This window comes from Mesitornis unicolor, unplaced genomic scaffold, assembly GCF_000695765.1.
Source record: "Mesitornis unicolor isolate BGI_N332 unplaced genomic scaffold, ASM69576v1 scaffold28993, whole genome shotgun sequence".
Lineage (NCBI taxonomy): Eukaryota > Metazoa > Chordata > Aves > Mesitornithiformes > Mesitornithidae > Mesitornis > Mesitornis unicolor.
The window spans coordinates 32,053-46,241 of record NW_010174442.1 but is presented as its reverse complement, the minus strand read 5'-3'; the positions used below and the strand labels follow the sequence as shown (position 1 = coordinate 46,241).

Genomic DNA, 14,189 nt, shown 5'->3' with positions numbered 1-14,189 from the left:
CATTCCTTGGCTGACTTAGCCATACTTGTAAAAAATCTGTGATGCAATTCAAAGAGTATGGATCTGGCCACATTGCTTTATGCTGCAGCAGCACCCGTAACAGTGCTTGAAACATGACTCACGCAGTAATAGGCAATGCCAAGGTTTTCTAAACGCACATTTGCAGGAAGGTTCCTAAACTATCCTCGGGCAAACACTCAGCCCGATTTCCCAAAATGCCACACGTTTTCACAGTTCCCAGTGCAGTCAGAAGGGGCAGCAAAACGCTCAGCATGTTTGAATAACATCTTTGGGATTTCCTGATAGAAATAAGCTCCAGCTTCTGCACACTGATGGTCTGGAAAGCATCACAGCTCCTACACACACAGACCATACAGCCGACTACCTCATGCACAGTGTCCTGAGGCACCAAGAAGTGCTGAATTTCCCCCCTCTGCCACCCTGGCTGCATGCAGCAGCTCGGCTACACCCCAGATGCACCGAATTCCCTGTGCTTGAGCTGTGCAGCTGATCTGCAGATGCTCAGCAGGTATTTTCTGGGGATGTAGCAGCCCAGAGTGACTCCTCCATCTGATCCGCTGTGCATTCAGCAGCCCTGCACAAACGGCCAACACCTGACAACTTCACCAGGAAAGAGCATGTATCCAGGGAAACGTGGGGCACAAATGCAGTCCATTCCGAGGGGACCGAGAAAGTGATCTGCAGCCACAACTGCGAATGTGCCTGAATCCAAACCACAGCTAGAATCAACCCCTATTGTGATTCTACAGTTTATTTTCTTTAAAAGTTTAAAACAAGTTAACAACAGACCATTCCCACAGTAATTCAGATTTACGAGTTGTGCCAACTACAACAGCAGATGAGCAAGATACCAAATTTTTGGCCCATCATGGTGGACAGACTTCCAGTAATCTCTTCACTCCAGTGATGCCAAATGTCTTTTGAAAAAGATTTTATCCTAACTTTATGCTAATGTCATGCTAATTGCTAAGACTTCAGTCAGCTGAAACACTTCCTTCAGCTTATTTGTTACTAGTCGCAACAGGATTTTTGCAACAAGCTGCCATGTCAGTTGTCCCTGCACACACATTGTTATTCTCTGAAAAGCATGCATGGTTTTAAAAACCTAAAAGCAAATGCTCTTTCATTTCAGTATGGAAAGAGCTTAACATCCCAAAGGCTCTCCTTTGTCCTAACTAGACGAGCTAAATCAGAATTCTTCTGCACATAACTCTATTTCAGGTCACTAAGTGAGCTACAAACAGCTGCTCAGAAATAGACTTGTCACAGAAATCTCCCCAGCCAACCAGGACAGCTGTAAAAGAGGTGTAGGTCCTATCACAGCCTCAGTACTGCTGTGCTGCTGGTGGGATGCAGCGTGGGTATGAAACACAAGTTTTACTTGCCTGTTTAAGCTTCCGTGGCCTTGACAGGTAACAATTTAGGGCTGAGTGTGCGTGCTGTAAACCGGAATATCATCTCCTGCGGAAATAATGGCAGCTAAAGGATGCACGTTACTTACGTCTGTATTCAGCTCCAAGTCTCAACATCAGGCGAATGGGGAACACTTTGGCCCAGGGAGTCTCCCATTTCTGAATGAGGATGCCAAACAAGTAGGGTGGGGTTGGGAGCACCAGGTCTTGCAGGGACTGATACGTAGCTGCAACGTACAAGAACCCTCCATGTTCTTTGCTTCCAAGGAAGCTCTGGCTGAAAAAGGAGTGTCCCAGGTTGCCAACAACATTACCTATGAACAAAAAATGTGCATTACTTCACCAGTTTGAGGACTGTATCAAGACTTTAAGGAGTTTTCAGAAGGGAAAGAAAAAAATCCACATTAAACTCATTTTGCTTCCTGAAGCATTGATGTCTGTTAATCACGCAAGAACCGATGATTTGCTGCACAGAGGGGCTCACGTTACCTCCTGTGCAGACGTGTGTAATCTACGATGGAGAAACTGCTGTAGACTAGAGCCACCAGAGCCACGGTGCCCCTGGCTGATCCACCTTTAGTGACACAAGTGCTCAGTGACTATCGCTGGTAGGAAGTCAGGTTTGTAGGAACCCTTCATTTCTGCATCTGACTGACTAAGCCATGCCTGCAAGAGTTACCAGGACAGCACAGACAACCCCAGAGCTACCATCGCTACTGGGGAAGCAGGGAGGGAGGCTAGCCCAATCATTTCTGTCATCGAACTGCCTGTTTCACATAGTAACAGCAGTGTAACGGAGAGGATGACGCATCCTGGGAACAGCCAGGGAGGACGAAGGATAGCTCAGGCCAGCACTGCTGCCGGGGAAGTGATACCTGCAACCTCCCTCTAGCATTACCAAAGCACCCAAAGAAAGCCTGTTCAGCGTCTTCCAGATATTCAAGGGGTTCCCACTGCAGAAGCTGCAGATGACTGAACAAAACTTTTAGGACCCAGCTGCAATTAAAGGAGAGATGTGCATCTGGTCAACTGATGGATGCCCACTGTTTGTCCTCCCACTGAGGCAAACCACGGGGGTGCCTGGTCAGACACGTACCGAAGATCTGGGTCGTTTTAAGAATTACACAAGAGAGTGTTTATCTCATTAGTATACTCAATGTAAAATGCAACTGAAAGAGACATGGGGGAGAAACATCACTAATTCTTACTCACATTTTTACTCTTTGATGCTCCTAATTTCTAAAAATGTTTACACTGCATTGGCTGAATGAATCTGAATGTTGATTAGATTATTATAGCATCCAAGACAGCATTAAACATTAAAGCAAAGAACCATGGTGTGATTCCTTTTATCAAAGGACAACAACAGCATGCAAATAATGTACAGAACAGCTGATCATAATCCTTTACAGGAAGAAGTCAGTACTAATAGCGCCGATTTGTTCTCAAAGAAGAACACAAGTAACTCCAGAGAGCACAGTATGGTTGATCACACCACTCATGAGGAATCACATGAGTTTGAGGTACTCGTGCAGACTTCCCGAGTTGCAGCAATTCCAGGCTTTCCCACCTGCAGACAGAGTCTAGGTAGGAGTTTCTGCTGCTTCTCCATCACCTCACAACGGAGTGTTTGTATTTAAACTCAAGGCAGTGACATATATCCAATATGCACATCAACTTGACAGTAACTGGAGTGTTTCTCCCTTTCATGTACAAGAGACACACACAGACACACAAACACTGGCTTTAGGGAAAGCGAAAACAAGAGCCACAGAAGTACAACTCTGACATCCTCAGTAACACAAGTATGATCTTCAAGTCAAGCCTTCTCTATTTTCATACTGCAAAACAGCCTAAAAGTCTTACACAAGCATTTACAAATGCCAGAAAAATAAATACAGTAGGTACAGCTTTGGTCAGCAAAGGAAAGGTTAACCAATGAATCCTTTCAAGCCTGCCCTTTACAGTCAACCCCTATGAAAGACCCAAGTGATAGCGACTCTCCATGAAGCCAGCACTGGCACGAGAATAAGGCGGCTATTGCTGCCCTTGCTCTGGAGATGTGGCAGTGCCACTTGCAGCCCTCCAGGCCACCTTGGCACAATCACCACTGAGAACTGCTTCCTTCACGTGACCTTGGGACCTGCAGCTTTAAAAATACAGCTACTGGCAGGTCTGTAAACAAAAGGCTACTTTTGTACTCCGACTAACAAATACAGTCAAGGATTTCCTTGCTATTCACATCTGTGGGCATCTCAGAGGAATTTTAGTCTTTGCTGCTGTACGCACAAGGTGCTGCACAAACCAAGCTCTCAAGTTCTCTGTTAAAAGGCGAGAGGCTTCGGCAGCCCAGGCGTCCCATGGCAGGGTGCTGCCCACACGTAGCTTGCCCCTGTCCTGTGAAGCCAGTTTGTAACTTCACAGCTACACTCGAGCCAGAGCTGACACCATCAACCCAGATCAAATCCCAGAACTGTTCCAGTGGCTATGACTTGTGTGATGCTCAGCTGAGCATACTTGATGAAAAGCAGCTACTGAAGGACTAACATGATTAACAGAGCCACATCAAATGTTGTCAGCTGCTCAGAATCATCGATCCTGCCCATGTGCACTTCTCTGTCAGCCTGTGTTCTGACACTATTGCCTGCTCAGTGAATACGCTGCTAAAGCACCAACTCAGGCATCTTGCTGGTGATCCAATGTATCAACTGGTGCTCCCGAAAAAGATTTTCTCTTATCTAAAATAGCTGCTAGCATCTTTCTATTTCAACTCCACTCGTTTGCTTTTGCAGCTCCAACCTACCCTCACTAATCCCCTCTTCTTCATTTATACTTCCTTTTCCCCTTCCCATCTGTTCTTACCCAAACAGAAGCTACAGGCCTGATATTAAAATTGCTTAGTGAGCTTCACAGTTCCAAGAACATGACCATAATAATCCTTTCTAACTTTAAAATGTATGAAGCGTATGAACTGCTACACCTAATTGAGTTCTGCACCCTCTGAAGTATTTTCTGTGTGAAAAAGGCTAGGCAAAGTGAAGCTGTACAACACCGTGCACTCCCAAGACGCGTGGCACTGCCCACTGGGATGACAAAGCAATCAGACATTTCCACCTGCCACTGACGCCAAGTGCTGCAGCAGAAGGGGATGACTACTTATTTTTTCCATTTCAGGAGATGGAGCTTCAAGGCTCACACACTTTGGATGCCTTAACAATAAATTTGTCGGCCAACAGAAACATGAAAAAGCCCTTCTGAGTGGAATCCGCAACTCAGCTGTTCAGCATTTTGCTGCCATAAGCCACAGCATTTTAAATTACTCCTTTTGACACAAGCAGCTTGTGCAGTGCAAGCTCCAATCAGTCACCACTATTAAGAGGCCAAACTATTGGGATTAGGTGGTTGTGCTGCAATTCATTATTTGTAAGAGCAGGCAAGAGACTGCTATGTGGAGAGCATGGGAAGAATCAAGCGTCTTCCTATACACCTAAGTGCCTTTTTCAACCAGCAAACCCAAGTCCCAAAGCCTCTTGGGGCTTGCCCACAAACATTTCTGCACTGACTAGGGGTTGTCAGCCTTTCCTGCCATGTCTTTGAAGGCAGTTCCAAGTAAAGGCCCCATTGATAAGCTGCTGTTACCAGCTTGACATGGTAATTGCTTTGTCACAAAAAACTTCAGAAGAAGCCATCCTTCTCAAAAGCGTGTAATTTAATTTACAAAACATCACAATTTATTTTATAAAGAGGTAATCTCCAAGTGAACAGAATGGTGCCTTTTCTTATATTAAGTCCCAGCACCCGACATCAGACAGTTGACATTATTTAGGAAGTGCCTTAAGTGTGCATGATGCACCTAAAGCAGCCCTGCAGGAGGTCAGTACTTATTCTCTTCTCAATTACGCTGCGTTACCCTTGACTTTAAATCCTAAGCAGTTCTATAAAGTCCTTTAAAACAACAAGCTTTTATCCACTGATGTGACTTTCTCCTCAGTCATGATCCACGCTGTTTTGAATTCTTCACTTTGGTATCTTCCTCTGGTCAACAATGTACTTTGCATATCAGCTTGGCAATCCCTTCTGGACTCTACAATAGTTTATACCAGGAAAGGTAAAGAATACAAAGATTCCTGCTTTTGTTTATTGCCCTCAATATGTGGTGAGGTCACTTAGATGCTTCTACCAAAAACAGTGAGGTTAAATTCCTATTGTATGCCTCATATCTTTTGGACAATCCCAGGTCATAAAGATGGTATTAGCATCCTGAGGGAAGGCACACATGTGTGGCTTGGGAAAGTCAGCCGCATCCGTCTGGCCTCATTCCACTACCACCAACCACCAAGAACTGCCAAGTACCAAACACCATGCCAGCATCCTGAAAAACCCAAGCATCCCAAGTCTGTATCACGAGATGCCAAGCAATATTCACCTGGGAACAATCTTGCCAGATGGATTTTCTTCAAGAGCAAATGAGCACGTGCTCTGTGGAACAGCAACACAAAACCAGTCACTGCCACACCAAGGGCCACAAAGAGACACAGAAGAGACAAGATCGTTACTGTAATTTGATGGCACAACACATCTGTAACAGAAGTCAACGCTGAGAACAAACATATGAAACTCAACATTCAATGTTCTGACCATAACCAGCACCTTTTTATTGAAACACATCAGCAACTGATTTGGAAATAATTTATTCATGTTGACAAGGGACCTAATGCTTCACTTACTATCACTGTGAGCAGCACTTACCAGCATCCCAAACTTCCTCAGACTAGTGTGTGGCAGTCCTCCAGGCAATCACTCACACACATTATACGACATTTGGTTTTGTATCCATCCTTCCCCAGTTCAGTGGCAGGGGCGCATTATTCACTCAGTAAACCTGTCCTCTGTTCAGAACATCTACATGGGCTTCTTTCTAGATCTAGTCTGTATTAGCTACCACCTTATTTAATTAAAACCAGGCTGGGTACAAAATACACAAAACTGAGACTGGGACAGATCCACCCTCACCCAGAACATCCCCAAACCCGGGGCAGTGATCACAAAGCCATTTCAAGCAGTTGCCAGATTTGCATTTGCACTACAAAAGTAACGATAGCGTTTATTGTATTCCACCAAAGAGTTGATGTACTAGAGCATATCTGGCAGCTCTATATTAACACATCCAACTGCTTCAAAGAGCCCATTCAGATGGACAGAAGTTCTCATTTTTCCATTCACGAGACCTCCTGCCAGGCTTACAGCCAACAGACGAGGATAATCATGGGATTACTACTACAACAGTACGACTACTACAACCACAGCAGAAATCATTACCTTTCAATTTCAAAACAAGAAAAGCAACACAGCAGGGAACTTGATGACAGAGGGGTCAGATGAAAAATAAAGTGATGGAAACTGAACTGCAGTTACTTGACTTCATTAACAACTTTACAATTTATTGTAACTTACATGCATACAACCTACAGAGAAAAATGCATTGTTTTCCTTCAAAACCTCCCTGTAGTTTTACAACTATAAAGTCCTAACACCAGACCATAGCTTGAGCTTGAGGACTTGCCCTAAGAAAACTAATGAAGATTCAGGGCAGTGCTGCACCAACAGAAATCTTCTCCGTGCTGAAACAGGGGGCGAATCTGAAGGACGAACTGCACAGCCTGCGTGCTCCTCCTGCAGTCTGAGGCCTGGGCTCTGCTGCCACTACTTGCACATGGAACCCTTCTCTGCGGACGGCACAAAGCAGCACCTAGCACAGCAGACAGGACTCGGCCTCAAGAAACAAGGAAAGCAGAAACGTCTGGGAACAGGCATGAGTACATGTCAGCTTGTGCTTCTAGGTTTGAACGCGGGACTCAAACTCAAGCAAGAAGGGCTAGTAAATAAATGCAACTCATGAAAATAAAAATTGCTACAGATATGAGCTTTACTTAAATAAACCAAAAGGAAATGCTGTATTTTTCAGCTGCAAACAAAACCAACCAGAAAACCCCAAATCACTCCAAAACAATATTAACACCACTAAACGTAACTCTTCTGTCCAGTCCGATAAAAAAATACAGTATGTCTTTCTATTTTATGACTGTTTTTAAGAAAATATTTAGTAAAGGGGATAAATAAAAATCATCCACAGAATTTATTTCCACTTCCTGATGGCAAAATAAGTTTAAACCAATATATGACATAACAAAAAAATGGAAGTGTGAGGCAGAGTTTTAAACAGTCTCTAACTTTTAACGGGAATTCTCACGTACTCTGAATGTCTATCATCCCATTGCCAGGAGAGGTGCAGTACCTCCGAAATGAACAGCTTTGGAAGCGTGGCTCCAGCTACAACAGCATGCAAGCTGCTAACCACATCCAAGGGATTACAACCACCAACCCGAAACCCCTACAGCATCATATCCCGTCTCTCTGGCTGAATGATGTTTAAAACAGCCAGAGCTGCAAATATGCTCATATATACTCTCAAATACACATGACCTGGAAAGGAAAAAAGGATGGATATTGAGAGAGCGCATGACAAAATGCTATGGGAATTTATCAAGGTGCCATGTTCTACAAAAACTTCAGTGCAGACTGGTATTGTATAGCAACTCAGGGTGTCCTTGTACTTCTACTACACTGGGCAAATACAGCACAGGGCAAATCCTACCAAAAGAACATTGCAGAGTGGAGTCTTTAAACAGCAAATTTGGTTTCTGATTAAGAATTGCACAACAGTAAGCAGCTCTCTGCACCAGTGCAACTGTAGGATATCAAATTACTACCACTAGAGCACTAAAACCAGAATTCCAATACATTATGTAGGAGTTTTAAATTATGTATTTCTGTAGTGTAATTATACAGAACTTCCTTGCAATATACACAGCAAGCTGGATTTATATCTGCTATATACATATATATACACACACACACACACACATATATATACACACATACACACAGAGACACTTTCTCATATCTGTCTCCTTCTGAATAACATCATAATCAGAAGATAAAGCACTGCAAATGAAGTGAGGTTTGTAAAGGTGTTTCTAGTGTACACAAGACTCATCACAACATGTGCTAATACCATAACAGTAAGTACCACCTGAACCTGGCAACCTCTCTGGACAAGCTGACCTTTGCCGTATCAAGATATTGTAGGGAACAAAGATCTTTTCCATTATTTTATTGAAGTGTTGGATTCAGTCACTGCAAAGGCATTGCAAATGATATGCAGAGCCCTTCATAAATGTATTTTCAGTATATAAGCTTAATGTGATGCAATTTCACCTCTGGAAAATAAGCTTTATTTCCTAATCAGTGGAACCAAATACCTGCATTCTCCCTTATGCAGTAATTTTTAAATTCTAAGGTCCAACAATAGCTAAAAGTGGAAGCCCATTTACTCAGCAAATGTAAAACGTGTAAAGATTCATCTAATGCAATCTTTCAATTAAAATACTGAAATCTAAATTTCAGGGATAATTTCTGCAATGCCCCACAATTCATTCCAGGCACACATATACATATATATCTGTATTAGTTTAAATAGTAAAACAGTATCTCCATAATAAACAGTAATGTGACAACAGACACTGTGGGAATCAAATTTTAGAACTACCTGGTTCCAGTCTGGGGATATTTAACATACTATCCAGAGATGCTGAAAATTTTCTTTCTGTGTCTTTAAGAGCTACCCTGACTTGAAGCTGAAGAAAAATATTATTAGAAGCAAAGCCATTAGTGTACCCATGAGCCCTGCTGAGCATCCTACTACACTTAACTGCTAAATGAAGTACAGCACTCATTTCAGATATGTCAGCCGTGTTCAAATTCTCACCAGAGCAGCCAGAAGCAGCCAGAGCAGACATTCAGCAATGGATGCTGAACATAACGTTGACACAGGCAGAACCCTGCTCCTTTGCTGTAATGGTCTATGCATGCCTTTTACAGCCCAAACTTCTTTGTTCTGCTGGCACCCGGAGTAAGGCTGGAAGATCTTTGGAGCAGCTCCCCAGGCTACCAGCACCTCATTAATACTTTTATTTGGTGAGGTGAATATAACACTGGATACTAATAACCAATAACAAGTCAGCATCCTACCAGCTGTGATCCTTATTCTCTGTTTACATTCTTTTTATACAAAAATAGCCATTTGCTATATGACAAAAATGTAAGTGACCCAGTAAGACCATGTATTCAAACCACTTTTAACAGAGAACATTCCTACCTGCTAAGGCATCCCGGTAAAGTTGCACAAAATGGTTAAAGATATCCTTAGGCAAACATTTCTCATCAGGCAAACACTGCAAGAGAACGACGATCTCCGACTGCCCCACTGCATGCATGCCTTTTGTGGTGAAACACCAGCACTTCCTGTTCACGTCTGCAGAGAGAAAAATGCGTATCACAACAGAAGATCAAGATTGCATAAAATATGCCTAAATTTCACTACAGGAAGGCAGCTCTTTCAAGAATCAGTTTTACAGCATGTCTGGTTATCTGTCACATAGAGGAATTAGGTTCTAAATCTGTTACCCTGCAAGCAAGTACATCCAAAACAAAAGCAGCTCAATAATTCCCGGTTTACAGCTAAGGAAGAGCCAGAGCATTACAGCTCCAGTCAGATGTTGAGATCAGCGCTACAGAGCAGACTTCTAGCAGTTTCCGTATCCAAATTAAAGGACAGGATCTAAATGAGAATGAAGGAAGGTGGGAAAAGGCCAGGCTGTCGGCTGTGCGTACCACGACCCTGACAGCTAACCCCGTTTCAGGCAGTGGTATCTCCCTCTCTCAAGCTGGATAGCTGGGTGCCAGGTATTTTCTTGAGACGCCACTGTGCTGTTCTGCTTCATACGAATGTTAGCGATGACACATGCTCTAAGCGTCACAATTCGTTTGTTGAGAATACCAAGTTATTAAAATAGAATCTTTAGTCTAATATATACACACATACAAATCAATTTTTATACATGTAAAAAGAATTTCATATATGTAAAAAATTGTACTGCTACCAAACCAGATGCTGAAAGGTTTAGAAACGACGTCTTATTGTACTATATAAACTTTTCACAGAACAAAAACATTTTACTGCAAAACTTCTCAATTCCTCAAATAATGCTTTCTTGTCCAGCAGGGCTCAAAGAGGCTGATATTTGTGTGTCATCTGTATGCCTCCCCATGCATTCCTCCCTCCCTCAGCATATGGACTCACAAAACATGCACACTTATAGGAAAGGACAGAGGAGGTGCATAGTGGAACACAACCTGAGTATTACTGTGAGATCCTGTCTGCTTTTTCCAGAACGGGATGACAGGAAATGAGTTAAGCAACCAAAGAATGAGTGATAAAATACCTTGCCCCAGCAAGCTGGACAGGAGATACTGATCTCCAAACACAAAATGATCCATACTGATGTCTAAAGCACTGGAAAAGAGCCTTTTGTGATTTACCTTAATATGGCTAAGTACACAGTTTTCGATGCATGCGCATTTTCAGAGACTATCCTACCAAATAAAAATGCTGCTATTCCTACTAATAACTTATATAACATTTCCCCTCTCATACCCCAAGCCTTATTTAATAATAAAAACTTACAATTTACTATTTTTACCATGGATAGCAAATTTGCATTTAAAACAAATACAAGAGGGTCAGGGCCACCGTCCTCCAACTGCTGCATGACAGAGATCTGAGAAGGTCTCTCTTCTACAGCATAGTCTATGAAAGAAACAAGCAAACACACAGTGAAGTCCTTAACTTACTGGCACAGTACTCTACATTATAATCAGATAACCCCAATACTGATGCATTTTGCCTTTTTGACCTTTTAAAACAAACTTATTTAAGTATTGCTGCTCTGATTGTTTCCTAAGCTGGTATTTTCAAGCTTCAATAGCATTTATGTCCATAGCCCCTGCATATCCTCCAGAAAAATGCAGCTTGTTTTATAAATCAACTTGATTTTGGTATCAACTGGAGAAGAAAATGGAAATCTGTCCTGGTGTCAACTGAAATCCCAAATGACAAAGAAGTTAACAATTATTACTTGTACCACAGTAAAGCACAAGAGCATCAGTCCTGGACTACAAACACCAAGACGTGGTCTATCCCTATGTCACGTAACTTACGCTGTCTGTGCAGTAGCTACTCAGAAAATAACAAATGGGGGAACACGATATGAAACAACATTTTTAATAAATCACAGGTCTAAATCCAGTGTGAAATAGATCTCAACATGAAACTTCAAAGATGTCTGCAGTGTCCCTCTACGAACAGACCCCAGTGACTAGTCAATTAAAATTTTTCATCCACGTGGTCACAATCTACTCTGCATTTAAGCTTTACCAAAAAATAGTTATACTGATGAAAACAGATTTTGAAAGAAATGCATTACTTCCAGCTAAAATTATCAAGAAAGAAAAGTAATCTTGCTTTCTGATATGAAAAATATTTTTGGAGGCTTTTTAAATAGAATTAGAATATCAGAAGTAAAATGCTACAAAGAAAATCCAGTATGCGACAGCATATGAAGCAAAATCCACTTAGCATACCAAATATGATTTATGTGAGGTTATCTGTTTAAAAGCTGAAAAGGATACTGTAGTTTCGCTCCTTTATTTTGTGTGGAGGAGACTAAATAATCAGGCACCCACGTGAACAGCTAGCGCAGGACGGAACAGATTTGTTTTGAAATTAAATGCTGCTCACACTTTGGTTCTGACAGCATCCTGCAATAAAAGGTTACTTCCAGCCTAATATTAGAAATGCACCGTATCAGCAAAATATTTAATAGGAATTTAAAAAAAAATCAAAGATGAAAAAATAAGTTAATTCCAGGAATGTATTAAAGGATGTCATGAATCATACTGCGGAAAGCAGCTGCCAGATAAACAAACACATGCATTTTTTTGACCTTTTTAAAATTAGTTTTAACTTGTAAAAATTCTCTTCCGTTTAGATACTCTGGGAGGGGACATCGCAATTACTGAAAGCTTCACTGGGGGCCAAGATGTGCAATAGTGAACGCAGTGCTCAGGGATGCCTCAGAGTGGATGTTCCAGGAGAATTTCAGAGAAGGGAAACATGAATATTCATAAGGCTAATTAAAATGTATCTCTGTGTGAAGCACTCCCCACAGTCCGATTAGTGAAGGAATTAGCACATATTTCTGGACTAAAGTTAATTTTCTTTTTTGCTTTGTGTTTTACTTCTTACAGTAATTTCATTGCAAGATGGAGTTCTTCCTGGACGCTAATCGGGATCCATGGCACAAATGAGTGTCACAACATTTAGCCACGAGTACTTACTGTGAATTTCTTCAAATATTCAGCATCTTAGCCAGCATCTTATTTTTCAAATAAACACAGTAACTATTAGGTTAATTGCAACTGGAAAGCATAAAAGCTATCTGCCAAATAAGTTATTTATACCCTCACCTCCTTTTACTCCAGTGGAGATGAGAATTGGAGGAAGACCATCTTCAGGAATTAGATTCATTGCACTGCCAACAGGACTGCCAACCTGAGTTATATTTCCCGAGAACACAGAGGCATTATCAGTCTACAAGAAGCAAACAAGAAGAAAGAACAACATTACAAATGTAGTAATGATATAAAAGTAAGAGCTGGATAACTAGATTACCAGATGCAGGTGAAGGAGCCTGCGTCTGCTGCAGATCCAGAAGCACCAAGTAATACGGCTCTTTAACAACACATGATTATGTGATGACTGCTGTATGCGATCTATTACTGAAAAGCCTGCTTAGAGACTGCATCTCCCTTCTCTAGCACCATACACACCCATTTCTGTATAAAATCTAAGTGTACCTGTGCTCACTGGACCTTTCTGCAAAGTCTCAATTCCACTCACATGGAGTACGGTGGATTTAATATTGTTACATTTAGTCTGCAGTTTCCTGCAGACATCATTTTATGAGAACTGTCAAACCAAGTCTTTTTCTGCTTCATGCTATGACAATCTGACCGTTTCAAACTCCTCCCTGACCATGACTCAGCTTTTTAAAAACATGCACTACACAAATATCCTTCATACATGGGCTGTACAGCCAAGCACTTGAAGCCACCTAGCACGCAGACTTCAACATTGCTTAGTGCTCTGTCCCATAAGAGTTCATTTCAGTTCCAAACATACGGTTGTTTCAGCACTCTGCAAATATTAAAATAAGTGAGGACACTTGCTATACAACATACTAAGACAAGCCTCAACAGATTTCCTACATCAGTCTTACTGAATTCACCAGAGAAGCTAATATCCTATTGACAACCAAAGCGAGCATGGTATTTTGAGTGGCAAATAGTGTAATGCTTCCTTACTTCTGCTGATAAAGTGTTGTTGGTCATGGGCTTTGATGGATCATGAGACACTGCTAAGGTTCCTGTGGAAGTTGTCCCAGCCACTGTCAGTTTTGCTGCATCGGCAACTTCTCCATTGGGTAATATCCCATCAGCAAACCAAACACGCCTTTGTTCTCTAGGTTGAGCCACTAGAGAGAAAAATAAATAGGATTAAAGATCTCACAGCAACACTGACTGGAAAATTTGAACACAGAAAAGTAAAATTGAAAAAGTTAATAAATAGAGAAATGGGGACTGGAAGAGACTAGAGACATCATCTAATGCCTTCCCTACGGCAGCACCATGTATAAACACATCTGCTGAGAACAGTTTACTTGTCCTTAAAAACCTGATATCCCTACTGAGGGCAGGAATACCACAACTGGCATTAGCTAGAGTACTTGGAATGGA

General features: G+C 41.8%; 1 protein-coding gene across 2 annotated transcripts in view; it reads right to left on the bottom strand.

The window, feature by feature from the left end:
• ZFYVE9 (zinc finger, FYVE domain containing 9) overlaps positions 1–14,189 on the bottom strand; it is a 36,149-nt gene that overhangs the window by 10,965 nt on the left and 10,995 nt on the right. For both annotated transcript variants that reach the window (XM_010181052.1, XM_010181053.1), the window contains 5 exons: positions 13,758–13,927; positions 12,861–12,984; positions 11,020–11,142; positions 9,652–9,807; positions 1,523–1,747 (listed from right to left, as the gene is read on the bottom strand). In XM_010181052.1, the coding sequence (XP_010179354.1) occupies positions 1,523–1,747; positions 9,652–9,807; positions 11,020–11,142; positions 12,861–12,984; positions 13,758–13,927 (798 nt within the window). The remainder of the gene's footprint in view (positions 1–1,522; positions 1,748–9,651; positions 9,808–11,019; positions 11,143–12,860; positions 12,985–13,757; positions 13,928–14,189) is intronic.